Source organism: Hetaerina americana, unplaced genomic scaffold, assembly GCF_022747635.1.
Source record: "Hetaerina americana unplaced genomic scaffold, ioHetAmer1.1.p SCAF_12, whole genome shotgun sequence".
Lineage (NCBI taxonomy): Eukaryota > Metazoa > Arthropoda > Insecta > Odonata > Calopterygidae > Hetaerina > Hetaerina americana.
This window is the reverse complement of record NW_027286292.1, coordinates 13,677,791-13,698,217: the sequence shown is the minus strand read 5'-3', so window position 1 is coordinate 13,698,217 and position 20,427 is coordinate 13,677,791. Positions and strand designations below refer to the sequence as shown.

At 40.2% G+C, this 20,427-nt stretch overlaps 1 protein-coding gene across 1 annotated transcript in view; it reads left to right on the top strand.

The window, feature by feature from the left end:
• The window catches only part of LOC139685698 (cell adhesion molecule Dscam2-like), a 523,226-nt gene that overhangs the window by 323,240 nt on the left and 179,559 nt on the right, over positions 1–20,427 (top strand). Inside the window, exons 16-18 of the mRNA XM_071582700.1 lie at positions 481–623; positions 6,662–6,793; positions 12,160–12,463. Coding sequence (XP_071438801.1) covers positions 481–623; positions 6,662–6,793; positions 12,160–12,463 — 579 coding nt within the window. The remainder of the gene's footprint in view (positions 1–480; positions 624–6,661; positions 6,794–12,159; positions 12,464–20,427) is intronic.

Below are 20,427 nucleotides of genomic sequence, written 5' to 3'. Positions count from 1 at the left end.
GCGGTCTCTATCATTTAAAATATATATTATGTTATCATTTGTCACGCATAAATTAAATACTTTAATATATACATAACTTATTAGTAGTGGGAGTAGGCTTATTCGTATAAAGAGAGAGTTATGTAACCTGATTTTCTTTGCCATGAATACGAGGATGGTCTGAAATTTCTCCGACCTAAAGAAGATACAAGATATTTTTTCTAAAATTTTCTGAGGTCGGAAACTATTTAGACCACCCTCGTATATACGTATTTGCTTACGCTAAGCCCTCGGTTTGCCCTCGATTGCCATGCCATTAACGCCAATATTTATAATATTCTAATTGCACTTTTTTATATGCATTTTTGGCGTTGAAGACTGCTTAGAAAGAAAGGATGTCACATGACCATTTTTATTTGGGAAATTACTGTCTCTCACTACGCTGAGAGATGAAACACCGGCATGCGAGTAAGTTTCACCCCCTCTCCGTTTTTTTGGCAGTGTGAAGAACACGAGCGTTCCCGAGGGCCTCTACTCTGAGCTAACGATCCAAGAGGCTAAGCGTGAGGATGGCGGTGTGTACACTTGCATGGCCAGGAACGCCTTCGGCCAAGACCAAATGGCCCTGCATCTTCTCGTTCAAGGTATGATTGGACCTAACGGTACAATATTCAATTGTGATCACTTTTTACGATATAAACATATGTATACACCTTAGCATACTGTTATAAAGAAAATAGCTATAAACACGCATGGAGAAGAAACAAAAAGTTTGTGAGGAAGGTGTAAGGGGAGGATTCCGAGCAGAAATAATTTTCCTTAACCGGGACTTGAACCAAGGACCTTCGAACGATCTCTGCCAATCAGCCAATCGCCTATCAAGGAAACATACGTAACGCTTTAATCCGCGGGAAATTAATGCAACCAAATGCACCGACTTCTTCCCGCTAAGAATTTGCGCACTTCTATTTTCCTAACTAGCCTTTTTTGTCCTACATTGAATTTTTCTATCCTTTTTCCATACCCTTGTGAATATTTTTCCTCTGTTTGGAGGGTTTTTGTGTTTAAATGTGCGCATAAGCCGGATGGACCTAGCCGATCCACTTTTTCAACTGTTCCTTTTGTCTCTGGATCGCAGTAATGTGCCTATATTTCGTCCAGAGTTATGTACCAATTCAGAGCCTCAGAATAGCGACTGGTAAAGCGTCAATCAAACAAGCCTCCGAATCGGCCACAGGATTGCGTTTATTAGCTCCAATGTAGCTCCTTGAGTTTTTTTGTGCTATAAGGCTAATGAAGTTATTGTTTATCAGTAGCATTTTATATTTCATGTAGAACCAAACGCAAAATTTAAAACAGCTTCGAAATATAAAGCCAAATTATGTTTCAGGTCCGAAAGAAATTTCTGCTAGAACATAATATGAAATTGCTAAAGATGTGCAAATAAAAAATTGCGATTCATTAGAGGCAGGAGTAACTACTAGGTCAAGGATGTTACTACGCTCTTGAAAGGCCTAATTTAGAATGTGTATATATTGAATGGGATCCAACTGAAAATGCCAATTTCAGGAAATTGAGAAGGTTCAACGCAGGGCAGCCAGTTTCGTCAAAAACTGTTACGATAAAAGGAAAAGCGTCACAGAAATGCTTCTGGTGTTGGGTTTGTAATCATTACAGAAAGATGATTCAATGCTAGGTTAAACTTAATAAATAAATTCAGAGCATATTTCAGCGTCGAGGTCTTGCAAACTATTAGCACTTCAACTAGTCGCTTTGATCATAAATATAAAATTCAAGAAATAGATTCCAGAATTAATAGATACAAGGGCTGCTTATCCCTGCGGATAATACGGGATAGTAGCTGCAGGGTAATAAATAGCAAATATTCTAATTGCCAAACACAGTGTCTAGTATTTAGAGAATAATTAGTTTTACTTTAATACATGCACTTTTACTAATCTCGTGTGTTTTGTTGCCAAATCCCGTCCCGCATGACCACATAGGACTACCAGTTAATGAATATAGTGTTCGCTACAGTATTGCTTCTTCTGCTTAAAAGTTTTCGTGCCTCTCCCTCCATCCTGCTTCTCCCTCTGTGGAGGTAAGGCCTCCGCTGACTGCAGTGGTGTGTCGCATACCATACCCGTGTCTTTATGGGCGGGAACCATAAGTTGCATGCCCGTGTGATGGGAGAGTTTCCCCGTCTAATTTTTCAATTCTTCATAACCTGTCTTGTTTTTGGTGGAGGCCTTTGGTACAAGTCGTTTCAGTTAATTTTTATTCCTATTTGTCACATAAAAAGGAACTTGTTTGTTAGGTGAATTAGCCCTCGTTTGGGATCGGGTCTTTCTTCAGCATATATGTAAGTTTGCACGTTTTTCCATAATTTTAACGAATATTTTTCCCGTTTCTCTTCTTTTCCTATATCCCTAATTATCACTCACCCATCACATCCGCTTCTTACCCCCCCCCCCTTCCACACAAATATTTGGTGAAACGCTGAGTTAATATCGATTTCGAACTAATTTTTCTGTATGCATGACTGGTGCACTAAAAACCCCTGCCACACGATTTTGTGGCGGCTTGCGGACTACGGTATAATCACAAGGAAGAAAATCCTATAGCCAATAAAAATAATTAAGAAGAACTCCAATACCAGTATTTCGGTCACCAGGTGACCATCTGCGGGGAGAGAATCAAATGGGAACTTGAACTTGGAGGAAGACGAAACTTCCTTCTCCTCCTCCTTGAAGAGGAGAAGGTTTCATGACTTTGGACAGTACCTAGTGCATATTCTTCCTCCAAGTTCAAGTTCCCATTTGATTCTCTCCCCGCAGATGGTCACCTGGTGACCGAAATACCGGTATTGGAGTTCTTCTTAATTATTTTTATTGGCGATAGGATTTTCTCCCTTGTGATTATTTCTTTAACAGCCAATAGCTCCACATCCTCTACATTAAGTAGGTGTATAAGAAATAACCATATGTGAACATGTATTTCTATCAAAATTATATCTGATGGCTCTCGCTTTTCTTTCCCATACAATAATGAGTCAAAAAGGAAATTAGATAAAAAATGACGCATCATTAGCCACATAATAATTGGCTGGGAATTTTACTTTGCACTTCCATAGTTTCGAATCGCAAATTCACAAAAAAAACAATCTTTTATTAGATAAATTGGGCATGGAAACCGATCCCTCTTATCCTTTTCATCAATATTATAAATGGGCTTCAAAATTCTTGCTTCCTATTTTCAGAAAACAAGGAGCTTTAAAATGAAATTAACCGCAAAGATTTATCTCTAGGCACCGCCGCTGGTTTCACGATTTCACCATTTTAATTATTTGGCATCACCAGAGGAGAAAGAAAATTTGCCTCATTTCTTGACTTTCTGAGTATATGATGCATTGAAAGTCTATGTATTTACCTATTAATAAAAGACTTTACTCCATTTCCACAATACATTTCACGGGGTCATTGTTTCACCAAAAACTTAATGGAAAAGATAACTATCCTGAGATATTTCAAAATCTTATCGGGATATGCAATCGTTTGCAATAATTTGATAAATTCGCGTTCAAAGTATTTATTAACGTTCGATTTTGGCAGTAAATCACGAATTACTGAAATATGTATTAATTACGCAAAAAATTCCTTTGATGAATAACCTAAGTTTCAATTCTAACGTAATTTTAAAGTGTGATTCGAAAAAATGTCAATTCATAAATATCTTATCAGTAACCAGTACTGGTCCAAGGAAAAGAAATGGTAAGAAATTAATGAGAATAGGTTACAAAAAATAGGAACTGAAACAATTATCGCGACAACCTCGTCACCGATAATAATGTAAAATGGCGTAGACTCTTATAAATAGCAACTTTTCCTCTATTTCACCAATAACATACCAAAATACCACATTATAAATACGTATTGCAATATAATCAATCAAAAAATTACCCTCTATATGGCAAGGACAAAAACCTAAATATCAGAAAAAAGTTTAGAATATTATGAAAGAGGTCTTTAGTGTACATGAGCGGAGCAGAAAGAAAGCTCAACAGGCATCATACCTGCTTCTACCGTGGAGAACCAAGATCCCAGTTTGTGATATCTTAAAAACATAAAAAATTCCATATCCAAACATAAAAGTTACTTTGTTCCAAAAATTTTGAATTTTGAGGGGAGCCGTTGATTGGACACGCTTGAGCATATAGAAATTCTCTAACAGGGTGGATAAAAATATCAGAACTCCTACTAAGATGTTTTTTCCTTCCACTCACCCCTTCCATAACTCTCATGCCTTCGATCAACCTCCTATGGTTACTATGCACGACGGGGTGCCTGCACTAGCCCCCCCAGCCAATCCATCAACTCTAACCAATTCTCCGACATTGGCCCCAACGTCCCTATCTCATGACCCTTCCAACGCATCTCCCTCCTCAAACAGTCCCCGACCCTCCTCCCCCATCAAGCTCAAACAATTCCCCTGCATCCTCCTAGAACCATGAAAGCTCTACCAGGCTTGACCATTTATGTGGGTATATCTGGAGATGACATTATGCTCCGAAACTTAGGTCATGGATAAAATATTAGTACATGGAAATACTAAATGCTCAAAAAGCAATAAAGTCTCAGCTAAGATGAACTGTGAAAGTGTATTTATTTCATTAAGTTTATAAATTTACAAAATAATTTCCCCTTCTCTTTAGCAAAATATAACCCAAGATCCAACCATACAATAAACCCTTCTTCATTCCGCTCAACATTCTGTTTTTAACAACATGTAATTATATAGTATAGGGCTAATATAATATGCGTCCGAAGATGGGTTAAATGGAAGAAGGGAACATTTAGTCTCCATTCTGCCCAAATAAAGGAAAACATCTGTCTATCTATACATCTATAACATTCCTATCCTATTCCTATTCCTCCCTCTCTTGCCTAACACTCTCCCCTCAATTCCAGTTGTCAATATTCCATTGTCAATCAAAACACTCTGTATCCATGTTTCCTGCCTCTTTTCGATTTCTTTCAACAATCCTATCTTCTCTGCCAACATGCGTAGCACTTCCTCTTTTGTTTCCTTTTTGGCTACTTCACCCTCTCCATCCTTCTCCAAACCCAAGTTTCAAAAGCCTCCAATACCTGCCTGTTTAAAATATCATTCCATTAGAATTTTTAAATTTTATCGTTCCTAAACGTCGTTTTCCTAGCTCTTAGTTTTTTGAATAATTTCAGTATTTATTATCACATGCTTACTTTATTTTTTTCCTTACGCTCAGCATGATTTCTGGAATCACCTTGCTCAAAAATATAGCAGTGCTGTGAAAACTCGTAGAATCAACCAGTTTTGGTTGCTGAGTAGCTACTTGATATTATTAAATCCCGATATATACTTTTTTCAAGTGCGGTTTAAAATAAACAGTCCAAAAGAACATTCTCTCCCCCATTCGCTGCTGAGAGAATCGGCTGCCTTTACTGAAATGCGCTGCCTTTACGGAAATGCATTAATTGATGGTAGATCAGATTACCAACGTAAAATCATGGAGATTTATTGTAGAACCAATACATTTAAAATGCCATTTTTTCATCATACCACTAGAGATGAAAACATATATGGCAGCAATCGCGTTGGAAATCATGAGAATTGGTAGTGCATATATTTGTCGATATCCTGCATGCTATTCGATTTATTTAATAGAAACATCATTAAACAGTTCTATAGCATGGTTTGAGTATGCGTATCCTGTTATTGAATATTTTTTTATTTCAGTACTATCTTTCGTACCATTAAAATTTACTGAATACCTGATCAAATTAATATTTGTGAGGAGGTAACATGATTTGATATTGCATGTGGTTTTACTCTATTTTGCGGTGGTGACCTAACCCCCCCTGCCAAACGCCCTCCTGGCGGCTTGCGGGATATTATGTAGTTGGACGTACACAATTTGATGCATAAATTTGGTGAGCATGGTTGAATGTCAGATTGTAAATAGGCATAGTGAAATTTAAATACATTCTGATCATACTGAAAATCAGAGTGATACGTGTTCTACAGCAGGATTTAACTTTGATAATATATTTTATCGGAAATTGGTCATTTTTCAATGCCTGGTTTTGGAATGCTTATCAAATAATAAGGAAAAAAAATTAATATTTTGATAATAGTTGTCTGAAATGATTTACCTGAAAATAGTTTCAAAAATATTTTTTGTGCTTCGGAATAATTATGTTACTTCTAGTTTTCACCACACAGTTCACTCCCACACACTTCAATTAACCAATTACTGGCGGTGTTCCTTATCTTACGGAGTTCCTTGGATTGTCTCATTTCGTTGGTTAACTGGAGGCGTACGTAGTGCTTGGATATTTATATGTTCAGTAGTTTTCTGCAACTTTGCGAGACTTAAAGCATGGAGATATCATTCAGAGATTAGTTTTTATTTTTCGTCCAAGAAGACATCTCTAGGTAAAATTTACGAGCATACCTCAGCATACTTGTACGTCACCCTGGATCGGGAACATTAATTTCGTTGCAAAAACGAACAGAGTGAAGCATCCAAAGATAAACAGATTCGAGCAATTGGAATTTGTGAAAGGCTAATCTAGAATTTTAATCCAATAGGTAAGGTCATTGATGTACTGATAGATCCAACGTTTTGTCGACTTTCTTTCAGACGCACCATCGATGCCCACAGAACTTCGCCTAGTGGAGGCGGGGAGCCGCCGTGCGTCGCTCGCCTGGACCCCACCCCAAGACGGTCACAGCCCCATCACTCGATATGTCGTCCGATACAAAGCGGCTGAAGGTAAGAGACTACATTCTCCGCTGCTCCCTGTGTACATTGCGTTTCTCTTTATCTGAAACTCTCACTTATTCTATCTCTTATCACTTCGTCGATAATTCACCAGCAGTCGGTAAATCTCCGCTGTCTCATAATAATTCATCTTTAATCATACTTCTTTCATATTTGGATAGATGTAGCACTTCATTTTGAAGAAAATTATACTTTTTTGTGATTGGCTAAATGAAAGACTCCATTTGTGTTAAGTTTTTTTAGCTTTACATGCAATTAGATCAGGGGATAAAATATCGTTTCTAGAAGTAAATACGTGTTTGCAAATTGAAATGTAAACACACTATTTTCTATTGGATTCAACTACATATTTTGAAGTATTCTGAATTGAGTTCTTAATCTCGATTAAAAGTGAATATACTCCACTCATGTAGAGGCTACGTTATCTGTCGTCCAGCGATTTCTTCACGAACTCTTTATTTTTACAATATTTATTATCGTCCACATTTCGTTCAGTGGCATAACCAAGTGCTCTCCGTTTTATCCCCATTCCCGTCATAATGACTCTAGAGGGATTTCGTAAATGAGAGAAAAATTATTCCTTATTCCTTAGCTATTATGCACTTTCAATCACCCTGTCACTCTGCCTCTGTCAGCAAAACTGAAAATCTGAAATCACGCTGCATCTACATTTTATTTCATATACAGGGTTCGTCCGGGAAATAAGTGTACTGATTTTTTCCCGCCGCTCCAGGCGCGCCCAGCACCGCTCTGACGGGCTGCGATTGGAGGGGGGTATGTTGGCAAGCGACGTTGAAAAAGGCAGTCGGCTCTGAGCTGTGGTGTAGAGAGGAGCTCTGTTAACGCGAACCTCCACGCTCGACCCACGTCACGGAACGCGATGCCGAAGTTTTTGGAGCAGCGTTATTCCATCAAATTTGCGGTAAAGCTTGGGAAATCGTCTACCGAAACTGTCGGTATGATTAACCAGGCTTACGGGGAGTCAGCCATGTCCAGAAACATGATCTTTCGGTGGCACAAGATGTTCGTGGAGGGCAGAGAAGAGGTCGACGACGAACCACGGCCTGGACGCCCATCAACGACACTCACCGACGAAAATGTGCGAAAAGTTCGCGATGTACTGAACTCTGATCGTCGTCTTAGTGTTCGGATGATAGCAGAGCAGTGTAATGTGCCAAAAACAATAGTGCACGAGATTATTAGGGAGCAATTACAGATGCGAAAAATTTGTGCAAAGTTGGTGCCGAAAGTGCTCAGTGATGATCAACGACTCAATCGTTTGGAAATCGCGACACAACTTGCGGATCACTGCAAAAATGATCCACATTTTTTAGAGAACGTTGTTTCGGGTGACGAGACGTGGATCTTTGAAAGGAGTTTGAAAGGAACGCGATACGGGACTTTGGACGCCGTCTAAGAGGCCGTGACGACGTGTCTTCGAGAGGTTCCCGATGATGCCTTCGCGGGAGCGTTTCAGGAATGGGAACGCCGCTGGAACAAGTGTTTCGACTCACAAGGGTCCTATTTTGAGGAATATTAGCTTAAGATATGTAAAAGTGTAATAAATTTTTTTTCCTGAGCTCAGTACACTTATTTTCCGGACGAACCCTGTATGTATACGGTCATAAAAAAATTAAATTTCATGATTTAGTTTTTCTTAGTTACCTCTTACCAGATGAAGAATGACGAGTTAAACATCCTAATTTATCTGAAGGTAATACGTACTCAAAATATGTTTGTTAAAAGTTTGGCTAATACTGTAAAATCATCTATTTAATGGTCGGGATTATATAATGGAAAATGAGATAGTGGAAATTTAGCGTTTGAAAAAGCGTGGATACAATTAGAGCCAATAAATTTAATATTCGATTAAATTGAAATAATAACTAAATTAATAGAAATCAAAAGTCCTCCTAAAATACTTCGACCAAATCAATATACGCGAAATTACACGAAATGGGAAATAAATGCTCTTGACTCCGATCAATCATTATTTAGACTCTAGAATTAGTTCGTAGCAGATTTAAATTCTTCCCCGTCTTCCAGCATATGCAGTTAATGGGTAAGCTTCAATAGCCCTTGGTTGCAATAATATTCAGAACTTTCCACATATTTCGGGGAAATGTGTCCCTTCTCCTAGACTCGAAGAAGATCGAGTATTTTACTTAAAACTTCCACCCATTTTGACGCTCCTTTGCGTATCATGGCAGATGGATTGGGGTTTTCAATTTACTGCTGGGGCAAAAGCATTGTTTGCACGTTCTGCAGTTGTGCTCCTTTTATGTTGATTTTTACTTTCTACGATTGCCTTGAGCAAAGGAAAACAACGCTTGCAGCCATCCGTCACCATTCAAGGTATCGTTTCCCTCAATTGAGGTCCATCATTAGATCCGTCGGAAGGCCATGGAGAGTCCCAGGGGGAGTCGTAGTGCTGTTCGCCTTCGAACATTAATGCCAAGGTTTCCGACGTGCCATAGGGTGGCGACTTTCCTAATTGGGTCGAAAACCTTTGTAAATAATAAAATATAAAGTCTAAATATCCAATCCCGACTGCTTCAATTTTTTCAAGTCTCTGCCTCCAGGATGCCAATTTGCTCAGGACCGAACAGCAAGTCGAGGGCGTTTCAAATTATAGCAACCAACCGAAGCCAAAGTTTTTTGGATTCTATGAAATTTATTATTGAAAAAGTTAATGAATTTCCAAAATCATGCATCGTTTTTTCATGAGAGATATCTAAATAAACCAGGAAAGCACAATGGATCGCAAAGATTATAGGTTGACCTCAGGAATAGTGCATTTTGTGACTTCACATTGATGCTTGGTTTCCACGCAATATCTCTCAAATCTTCAGATATTTTTCATAGAGCTACCTCAAGTAATAAGAAATTTAACCATATCCGAAGTGTTATAAAACTAAATGGTCTGAATCGTCTCTTCGGCTTGCATGTGAACAATGTCATTTGAAATTGCAAAAAAATGTTTATGGTAATATCTCACTGAGGAGACGTCGATTGATATTATAGAATCAATGGAATAACTGAGAAAAGTTACTCTCAGGAATAACTTTTCCCATTTATACATCAGTAAATTTAAAGCGATTAGCTCATTTGGGTCGCAAGATATCCCGTTGACCATTATAGGTTCAATTTTCTAAGTTTTACTCCTTAGCCTTTCAGTTAATGCACAAACTTTTCTTACCTATTCCATTTCATTAAGGTAAGCCTTAGTTTATCACTGTCCACACAGTACATTCTCGATAGCCCTCCTGATCATGTCGCGTAAAATGATACATAAATGTAGAGGAGGGAGCCAGTTTGATGGCTTAGTAAACACGCATGGCGTCATGCACAGCGATTGATTTTGCTTTGGGCGAGTCCACAGGCCTTGGGTACATACAGATAGGGCATTATGTCATTGCTCCAAGGAAGGCATAATCAATCATTTAGAAGTATGGCATGAGGGATCCAGCTCAGAAGTAATGTATTTGACTCTGGGAATAGGGTTGGAGGCAATAACAGTTCTATTTAAAGGGATCGCCTTTTCCTATCACAGGTTTCCTTTTTTGTATAGGTAAATGAAATATTTATAAATGCGAATGCATAAACCTAGACGACATATATTAAATGGTTTGAAAATGGTAAATATGGGAGAGTCGAAAACTAAGACAAAGAAACTACTAGTAAATTATGAATAAGGAACCATAGATCACAAAAAATATTATTGAGGAAAAGAGTGAGTGAGAGAAGGAGCTGGAAGAAAATGCACAGAATCAGGTTAAAAAAGACGCTGTGTACGGATAGCAGCGAAATGTGCATGGCTGAAGGCGCAAGGGAAAAATATGGAGTTATTATGGCATTAAAATACTTTTACATCAGACCATGTAAAGGGTGCATTTATAGAAATGCAATTAAATTTACCGCACCGCTCATATTGGTTGCAGTGCGATCGAACTACTTTGAGTAGGGGGGGGGCAATAAGCTTTGCCGCAAAACCAATCTCAGTTTTCACCAAGCTATAGAAGTGGCAGGACGTCAGTTATTGTAAACCTCTGCGCGCCGACCGTGTCTCCAAAGACCAACCGAGCGGAAATTTCGGGTGAACTTTTGTAATGTATTGGAAATGAACCTGATTCTTTGGGCAACGTCATCACTGGTGATGAAACCTGGGTTTTTGGATACGACCCAGAAACAAATCGCCAAACCTCTGAGTGGCAACCGACCAGTCCCCCAAGCCCAAAAAGGCAAGAATGAGTAAATCAAAAGTGTAAACAATACTCTTGGAGTAACATAAGGAGTTTTTTCTTCGAGTACAGGCAGTTAAAGCCGCCTTCTTCGTGAATATGCTGGAGAGACTCCGATAAAGGATCATTAGGAAGGGTCATTTAAAGACGTCTCCACTACCTTGAAACTTCATCATGGCAACGCGCCTTGCCACAACGCCCTAAGAGTCTGCGAGTTCCTGGCCAAACACCAGGTGCCAACGTTTCCCCACCTCCCTTTAGTCCTGACGTCCCCAAACAGGCTTCTTTTTGTTCCCTCGGATTAACGAGACTCCGAAAGGAACCAGTTTTTCGCCAATATAAGAGATCCATTCAGCCGTAATGGATACCTTGCGAAAGGTCCCCGAAGACGCCTTCCAGGGCGCGTACCAGTCATGGCAGAGTCGCTGGAAAAAATGTGGAGAGGCCAAGGACAGTACTTGGAAGAATTTTAAGTGTTTGTGGAAATCCGCTTGATAAATTATTTTAAAAAATAACTTTAATACTTTCTGAACGCAATCTGAATATTTGATTACACGTTAATTATGTCAAAATTTATAAGAAATAACTATCTAGAAAAATCACGCTCCCTCACATCATATACGCCATATCGTATACAACATACCACACATAACCTAAAAAGGTATATATATATATATATATATATATATATATATATATATATATATATATATATATATATATATATATATATATATATACATATATTTATATGTGTGTGTGTGTGTGTGTGTATCTGGATTATGCACAATTATTATAAGCGTATATACTTTTAGGTACTTCATTACATTTCATTTATGCTTACAGTAATAATGTCTGCGTTAGTTTCCACAGTTGTAAATTAATTACAAATACAAAAGAGTTCTCTTAGCATAAAAATTTTACGAATAATGGTTTCACCGCAATTCCTGTTCGTAAAATATATGAATATCATCCTTTCATCGGTAAAATGTTGCATGCGGGACCTACTGTTTTTCTCATAGTTGCTCAATTTTTAGCAGAACAGCAGCTCGACTCATTGAATCACGCATTGATTTCGAGAAGGATCCAAAGTTATGCCTACTTCTCTTTTTGCAGACTCGTGGCGCAGTTCGAGTGCGGAGGTGTCGGTGGATGGGGTATCGTCTTCGGCCACGCTCTCACAGCTCCTGCCCGCCACTACGTACCTCGTGCGCGTGTTGGCGGAGAACCAGCTGGGCGAGGGAGAGGCAAGCGCCGAGCTGCGCGTACGAACGGCCGAGGAGCCCCCATCCGCGCCGCCGCGTGGCGTCCTCGTGGAGGCCCGAGCGCCGCGCACACTGCACGTGCTCTGGGAGGCGCCGCCCGCCGAGAGCTGGAATGGTGCCCTTCGGGGGCACTATGTTGGACTCCGGGAGCACACGTGAGTAGCCAGTCTTAGCCCTCACCCCGTGCCGACTAGACCCATTCCACACATATTCCCGTGAAAAGGGGGGCAAGGTCGTCACCTCTGGAAAGAAATATCTCATTGAGTGAACAGGACGACAAAGAATTTAAGGGTATTAATATGAATAACTCTTAAAGTATTCAGTATTTAAATAAATTCCATACGGTATACGGGTTATATAAATGTTTTATCTTCGCTCAGATGTTAAAAGCTGTACCCAAAAGCTGCGAGCATTAGTGGCAACTTTAGCTAATGTTTATACAGGAGCAACGTATTAGATATATATCTAAATATTTGCTAACTTACTAAACAAAAGAGTTAATATGTCTTCATTATTTTATTTGATTTTGTAGCTCTCATTAGTCTTATGATAGAGATTTTCATCGATGTTAGTCTCTTAACTCATAGTCTCAAAAATTCATTTTACACTGTCTCTTTCTAAAACTGTATTAAAAATATTTTTGAGCGAATTTTCTTTCACTTTCTCACTCCTTTTCCTCTGATAATTATTGTTTTTTCTTTTCTCAGTGCATCATGCTTACGTTAAAATTTTCTCGTTATCACTTGCTCAATGCGTCCGTTTGGAGTTTTTCGCGGTTAAGGTAGAAGATATCTGTAACCAGAGCAAATGATTAGAAGGACTTCATATTTTAGATTATCATACTTTTGCATAGAAATAAACAATGATTAAAGGTGTTGATTAATGAGATTTTCGATGACTTTATAATAAAATATAAGTTATTTATAATTAATTGACATTTCCACCCAAGTAATTCTCAAGAATGCAATATGCCATCAATTTTGTTCGTACAAATCAATCAGAAATCCATTGGTTTCAAGCTCTGTTTTGTATAAATTTAGGATCACTGAATGATTAAACTTTTTGATTTGCCATTCTAATTTTTGTTGCATTATTACCGATCGACGCATAGGAAACATCATCAAGTATGACATTTCATTTTCCCATTACCTCTCCTGCTTCCCCATTAAACAACTCAAAGTACCATACTTTTTCCTTAATTACCCCAACCCCGCACTGCTTCCCACGACCAATCTTTCGATGGCAACTTCTCTATTTCGGGGATTGAAACCCTTCCAAAATCTGAAAGTAGTATAGAGGTGAGAACCCGTGAGATGGCGCATATATAAGTACTCCAGGTATCCAAGCTTCCCGGTCTGAACTCAGCTCACTAAATCCATCCATTAGCCGCCTACACCTCCGCTCCCACCCCTTTGTCAGTTTCCTAATCGTCCCTTACCTTTACTCCCCTCACCCTCTCCACACATATACTCTCCACTCTTCCATCTACATCTACATCTACATCTACATAATACCCCGCAAGCCGCCGCCAGGGCGTGTGGCGGGGGGTGTTAGGTCACCAACCGTAAAAAGGAAAAATACCACATGCAAAAAAAACAACACGGAAAATTACACCCACAGCAGCGCACACTCTCATGCCAAAATCCCTTCCTCCAATACTCATGCAAACACATATACCGCAAAACAACTAAAAACTGCACCCCATGATGCAGCACGAAAGCTATCCTACAACACGGAAGCCAGGACACAATAAGCAAGAAATTGAAACATCACTACCACATGAAAATGCACCACAAAACACTCTACCCCCAAAGAGTCTGTAAAAGGCAGGGAATGCGACCCAACGTTGCAGGTAGTAGGAATTTCCCCCCTTAGAGAGGGACGAGGGACTGAAAGGGAAACTTAAAAACAGATGAACAGAACACGAATGAGGTCATTCGGAAACCCGCGAGAACGGTAGTGTGATGACGGCCGTGCCGTCGAAACGTCAAAACTACATATGTGGCTGTCTTTTCTTTGTGTTTCTGTTTTTAAATGTCTTGACCAATATTTTTATATTTTGTGTGACACCGAAGAACGTTATGTCTTCCCTTATGAAGTTTACCAAACGCCTTACTAGCAAAATTCAAGATTAAGGCCGTAGTCCTGACTACGAATGGTAACCAGAAAATTCGAAGCTATGTTATATTTTGAACCCTTGAACGCGATGAAATTTTGTGTGAATTACCCCCACTATTAAATAAATATTCAAAAACTCATTTTTTATTATATGCTGAATGTGAGTTAAACCTAGCTTTAACTAATAATCATTTACATACAAATACAATCGCACGAGTCGGCTAGTATTCATGTATTAAAGACTGCTGTGAAAAACTCAGGCTATATTTTTGCTACTTAGGAGCATAGTATGATTTCACACCCGTACACAATACTATATTCTGTTACCCTTACGGAAAACTGATAATCATTGCGATGAACTATGTCCCCTAACACATCATATATCGGCTCAGTCATTCGAGTTTCAAGCTTACACAATTGAAATCACTACCCAAAAAATATACATCCTCGCTCTTTCTGTAAATTTAAGACAATTAATAGTGAAAAATAACCTACTCTGGAGATCAGGGCAATAACAGCAAAAAAGTGTTTGAGAAAGTGTAATAAAGATGAATGACTCGTAATCCATCGTTATTATGAAAATGTAAATGATTCCAGCGTTATTTGAGGGGGCGATTGCACTTGGCTACTAAAACTTCAATTCGATGATCAAATGATTATTTGTTGTTGGAGACGTGTTTTACAGGTATACCTTTTTATTAAACGTTTCAATTACGCTCCAACTACGTTTCAAACGCTACTGCATTATAAATTCTCAGGATAGAATCGTGCTATTGCATGACGCTGGTACATGGGAAGTAACGAGATTACAAGATTGCCCTTCCCTTGGTCCATTTATTATTTTTTGTTCGTCATCATTTTCCGTCATCCTAAATCATAAAATTGTGTTTCCACAGCTATTCTTTCATCCATGTCAACGACCTAGCTACCTGTACGTTTCATGGTGTCCTTTCTTTTCTGTGATTTTCCGTTTTCTCTAACATATGTACAAATTAATGGTTTCTATTGGGATATTTTTTTGGCCCTTGGGAGTATGAACTATTGCACAGTTATTGGGATTTATCAAAAGTTAATAAATAGTTTCAATCGAAATGACTGATATAAACTCAACGCTTTTAGAGCCATCATGTGAAAATTATGTTTTCACTTTAACGTAAACCTACGAGGCTCTTTTTTATAATTTTCTCCCCAATAAAAACACCCTTAAATCTATATCAATGCCCTGCGAGCCAGCAAAAAGCTGTGTGGCAGGGTGTGCAGCGCAGGGAGGAAGGGGTAAGGGATTAGGGGGTTAGGGTTTTTAAAATGGATGGAGGAAGGTGGAGGGAACCTGCAAAAAGGTATATAAATATACTAGTATAACCATGCGTTACAACCTTGACGTGGTGGAAGGGCTTGTGCGTTCAGATGACCCCTAGAGCTGTGCTGGCGGGAGTAATAATAATTGCTCCTGGTCAGGTCACCCATGCCAGATAGGTCGAAGGTTAGGAGCCAGACGAAAGGTAGTCCACGCAGCGTCTGTTCCTCAGTGAGGCAGCTTCAATGGCATCTGACCCCAGTGGGGTGGGCAGTAAGTGATGGTGTCACGTTTAAAACACTATTGAGGAAGGCAACGGGAAACCAACTCAATTATCATTCCCGAGTTTTAGATGAGGGACTATACAGAGATTTTGAGTCCTGGCAACTACGGGGCTCAACGGGCTCGACACACGGCCCAATCGGCCGTGTGTCGTGCCCGGCAGCGGGGAAGGCAAGGCTTCCGCGGTCGTCATCCCACGAAACCCTTGCAAGGGAAAACCGGGAGACGCAGGGCAGAAGGCGCAGGATAAGAAGACCGAGTTAGTTAGAATAGGAACGTGGAATGTTATGACAATGATGAGGACAGGGATATTGGTGAATGTTAAGCGAGAGATGGAAAGGGGAAAATAGATATTTTAGGTCAATGCGAAGCGAAATGGAATGATAGCGGGGATTACTGGAGTGATAATTATAGAATAATATACAGCGGCGGGGACGAAAGCCAACGAGAGATGAAATATTACTAGCAGAGATGAAAGCAGAACCGACGACCTTGGTCATTTTTCAGGTATACACGCCACAGGGCAACCATACGGAGGAAGAAGTCGATAGGATACACGGTCAGTTAGAGGATATAATCCCGTGTGCTCCTGCTGGGAAACATTTGATAGTGATGGGGGTTGGAATGCGACGGTAGGCGAAGGAAAAGATGGTGATGAGGTGGGGGACTACGGTTTAGGCACGTGGAATGACCGCGGGGAGAAAGCAGTTGAGTTCTGCAGGAGAGAGGGGTTAGTCATCACCAACACTTGGCTTAGTCACGACAAAAGACGCAGGTATACATGGAAAATGCCAGGTGACTCAGAAAGGTATCAGCTAGATTATATCCTGGTTAGACACAGGTTTAGGAAGAGTGTGATAAATTCGCACAGCTTCCCGGGAGCGGATGCGGTCTGAGCACAATTCAGTTGTTATAAAATGCTGCGTCCGATTCAAAAAGATAAGGCAGGAACGGCGGGTTAGAAAATGGAATGTAGAAGCATTAAATGGCTTGAAAAGGAAGGAGTACAAAAGGCGGTAGAGGAAATCAAGAAGGATGGTAAAGAGCTAAGTACTATCGAAGAAAAATGGGAAAGTATCAAGAATGGGTTGTCCAAAGCCACAAAAGACACCATTGGAACCGTTAACGCTAAAAGGACTAGGAAACCATGGATCACGGATGAGATGATTACAAAGATGGATGAGCGGAAAAAATGGAAGAATGTAAATACAGAGTTAGGCAAAATGAAGTACAAAGAATCAAACAATAAATTGAGGCGGGCAGCAATTAAAGCAAAAGAAACATGGTGGAAAACGCATTGCGATGATATGGAAAGTCTGCAGAGGAAGGGTGAAATCGGTGCGCTGTACAGCAGAGTTAAATCGTTATCGGGAAGTAAGTAAGGAAGAGCTATGCTTACAGTTAGAGATAAGGCGGGTAAGGTAATAGTTGACGCAGGGAAGATCCAAGAGAGATGGAATGAGTATATAGAAGAACTGTATAGTAAAGAACTTCAACCAACAAAGTTAGACATAGAAAAGGAACACGACGTAGAGGAAGATAGCTTAGGTCCAGGCATACTCGACGATGAGATAGAAAGGGCATTAATTGAGATGAAACTAAATAAGGCCGTGGGGAAGGATAACATTCCCGTGGAACTATTGAAATGTTTAGTAAAACAAATTGGGGGGAGAAGGCTGTATGGGCTGATTCGTAGTATTTATGAGGAAGGAATCTGGCGGGAAGACTTTATGAGATCAGTTTTAGTTCCTATTCCGTAAAGGTAAAGGCTACATCATGTGAGGACTACAGGACAATAATTTTGATATCCCATGCTGCTAAAGCTGTTCTCAGGATCATAAAAAAAGGATAAAGACTAGGGCAAATGATTATTTAGCGGATGATCAGTATGGGTTTAGGAAGGGGAGAGGTAAGCGTGATGGCATTGTAGTAATGAAATTATTATTTGAGAGGAATATAGAATACAACCAGGAGAAATTTGCCTGTTTCGTAGATTCCAAAAGGGAGCGTTTGATAGCGTGAATTTGGAAAAACGAATGAGTATATTGCAGATAATAGGAGTATATTGGAAGGAAAGGAGGCTAATCCGTACCCTGTACATGTCTCAGACTGCTCAAGTGCGAGTGGGGAACGGGGAATCCGGATGGGCAGTGTTAGGAAGAGGTGTAAGGCGGGGTTGCCCATTATCACCGTTGCTGTTCAACCTGTATGCAGAGGAAATGATGAAAGAGGCTTGGGAAGAACTGGAGGTAGGAATCCCACTTGGGCGGGGAATTCGTAAAATCAGTTAGGTTTGCTGATGACCAAGCTTTAGTTTGTCAATCAGCCAAGGGGTTGCAAGCATTGCTTAGTGAATTGGAAATTCAGTGCAACAGGTATTGGATGAAAATCAATATTAATAAAACCAAGGTAATGCGATTTTCTAGAAAGAAAAAGGCTAAGCTAAACATTAAAATAGGACCACAAAAACTAGAGCAGGTAGTACAGTTTACGTATCTCGGAAGTGATTTTGGCCAACACGGTCAAAGTAGTAGGGACGTGAGGAGAAGAATTGCGCTGGGCAAAGAGGCTTTCACACGGAGGAGGGAGTTGATGAGAGGGACATTGAGTAAGGATATTAAGAAAAGACTCATAAAAACTTTGATGTGGAGCGTAGCTCTGTACGGTGCGGAAACGTGGTCATTGAAGCAGGAGGATAGACGTAGATTGGAGGCTTTTGAAATGTGGGTGTGGAGAATAATGGAGAAGGTGAAATGGACAGAGAAGAAAAGAAATGAGGAAGTACTTGGTATGGTGGGCAAAGAGAGGGGTTTGTTGGGAGAAATCCTATGAAGGCAGGAAAAGTGGACGAAGGGGGTGTTTATCGGCAGTGGGATTTTGAAGACTGTGATATATGAGAGAATGTTAGGCAAACGAGGAAAGGGAAGGAACAGGATAGGGATGTTGGACGGGATGAAGGGAGGAAGAAGATACTCAGAGTTGAAGAGAGACCTGATGTAGAATAGGGTTTTGTGTTTTTCTAGGAGTCACAAAATATTTATTAAGCAGTTGTGTCTATCCAAAGACCTACTTTAACCGGTAGATTACCTAATAATATATATATATATATATATATATATATATATGCACACACGCATTCCCTACCTTGTAGGTTAATACTTATTTTGTCGAGCTGATTCCTAGGGGATTTCGATTGCAAGTATTCTGGTCTCTTATTGTTCTTAGGAAAAATGACATTTTAAGCCTGTCAGTCCTGCAGTCTATCTCTCTAATCTTATATTCGTGTTCCCTCCGCCCGTAATACGTTGGCGTTCGTATTAAGTTCTTGATGTCATCGGAAAAGGACCCATCTATAAATATTTTTAAAAAGTTTAATCTATATTCTAAATGCCGCTGTCAAAGGAAATCCTAGCCTAAATTTTGTAGCAAAGTAGTACGCTACTGGAGAAGAAGGAACAATGTTTCTAAGCCTGTAACGGCTCCCAGGAGAAGCTGCTTCCAGCCATGGGCTGTTTACAGCATGTGTCTTGTATAGGTTTGATTCTTGAGTAGTTTTATTTATTTGTCATTTGGCGTTTGCCGATTGCGAAGGAGTTTGCCGGTGGTGTCTACCTCGGTGTAGGTGAGTGTTGCAGAGTTAAAGCTACTTTGGGTCTTCTGTGAGGAGTGCGGACATGGAGATCGTAGTCCCAGATACCATCGAGGAGAGAGTTTCCGGTGTTGGTTAAGGCTGTTGCCATGCTTTCTGCCTGTTCTCTCAGAAAACTGAGGATAGGAGGTTCAGTCTTTTCTGATGTCGCTGTTTCTGACGAACCATGGCGCACCAACGAGTCGCCTCAAGATTTTCGATTCTGTTACCTGTATCATTTTTAGATGGGATGGAGCTGCCTGGAGCCATGCTGGCGCCCCGTAGTAAAGGAGTGGTCGTATCATGCTGAGGTAGAGCAACCTCTTTGTCTTAATGACACCGGTGCAGAAGGTCTTAAAATGGGCTGTAGGGCCCTAGTTGCCCCCAGTGCTTTTCCTGAAGCGTTGCTGATTTGTCGGGCCCAACGAAGCCCTTTGTCTAGCGTGACGCCCAGATAGGAGGTGTATTCCTTCCTTGGGATCATTTTGGTGCCAAACTGGATGGGTGGACGCAGGTCTCTAATTCTTCGACGGGAGAAGGTGATGTGGGAGCATTTAGCTGGGTTTACTTTCAGCTTCCAGTCATTCATCCAGTCCTCTAGGTTGCCGAGGGCCCTTTGAAGCTGAATGGTAGCCCAAGTAGGATTTGCCGCCTGTGTGGATATTGTAGTGTCGTCGGCATATAAATATAGACTTGTGCCGTCAGAGTTCGGAACGTCGTTTACGAAGATTGTGAATAATAGTGTCGATAGAACCGACCCCTGAGGTACACCAGAGTCCAAGGGGTGGAGGTTA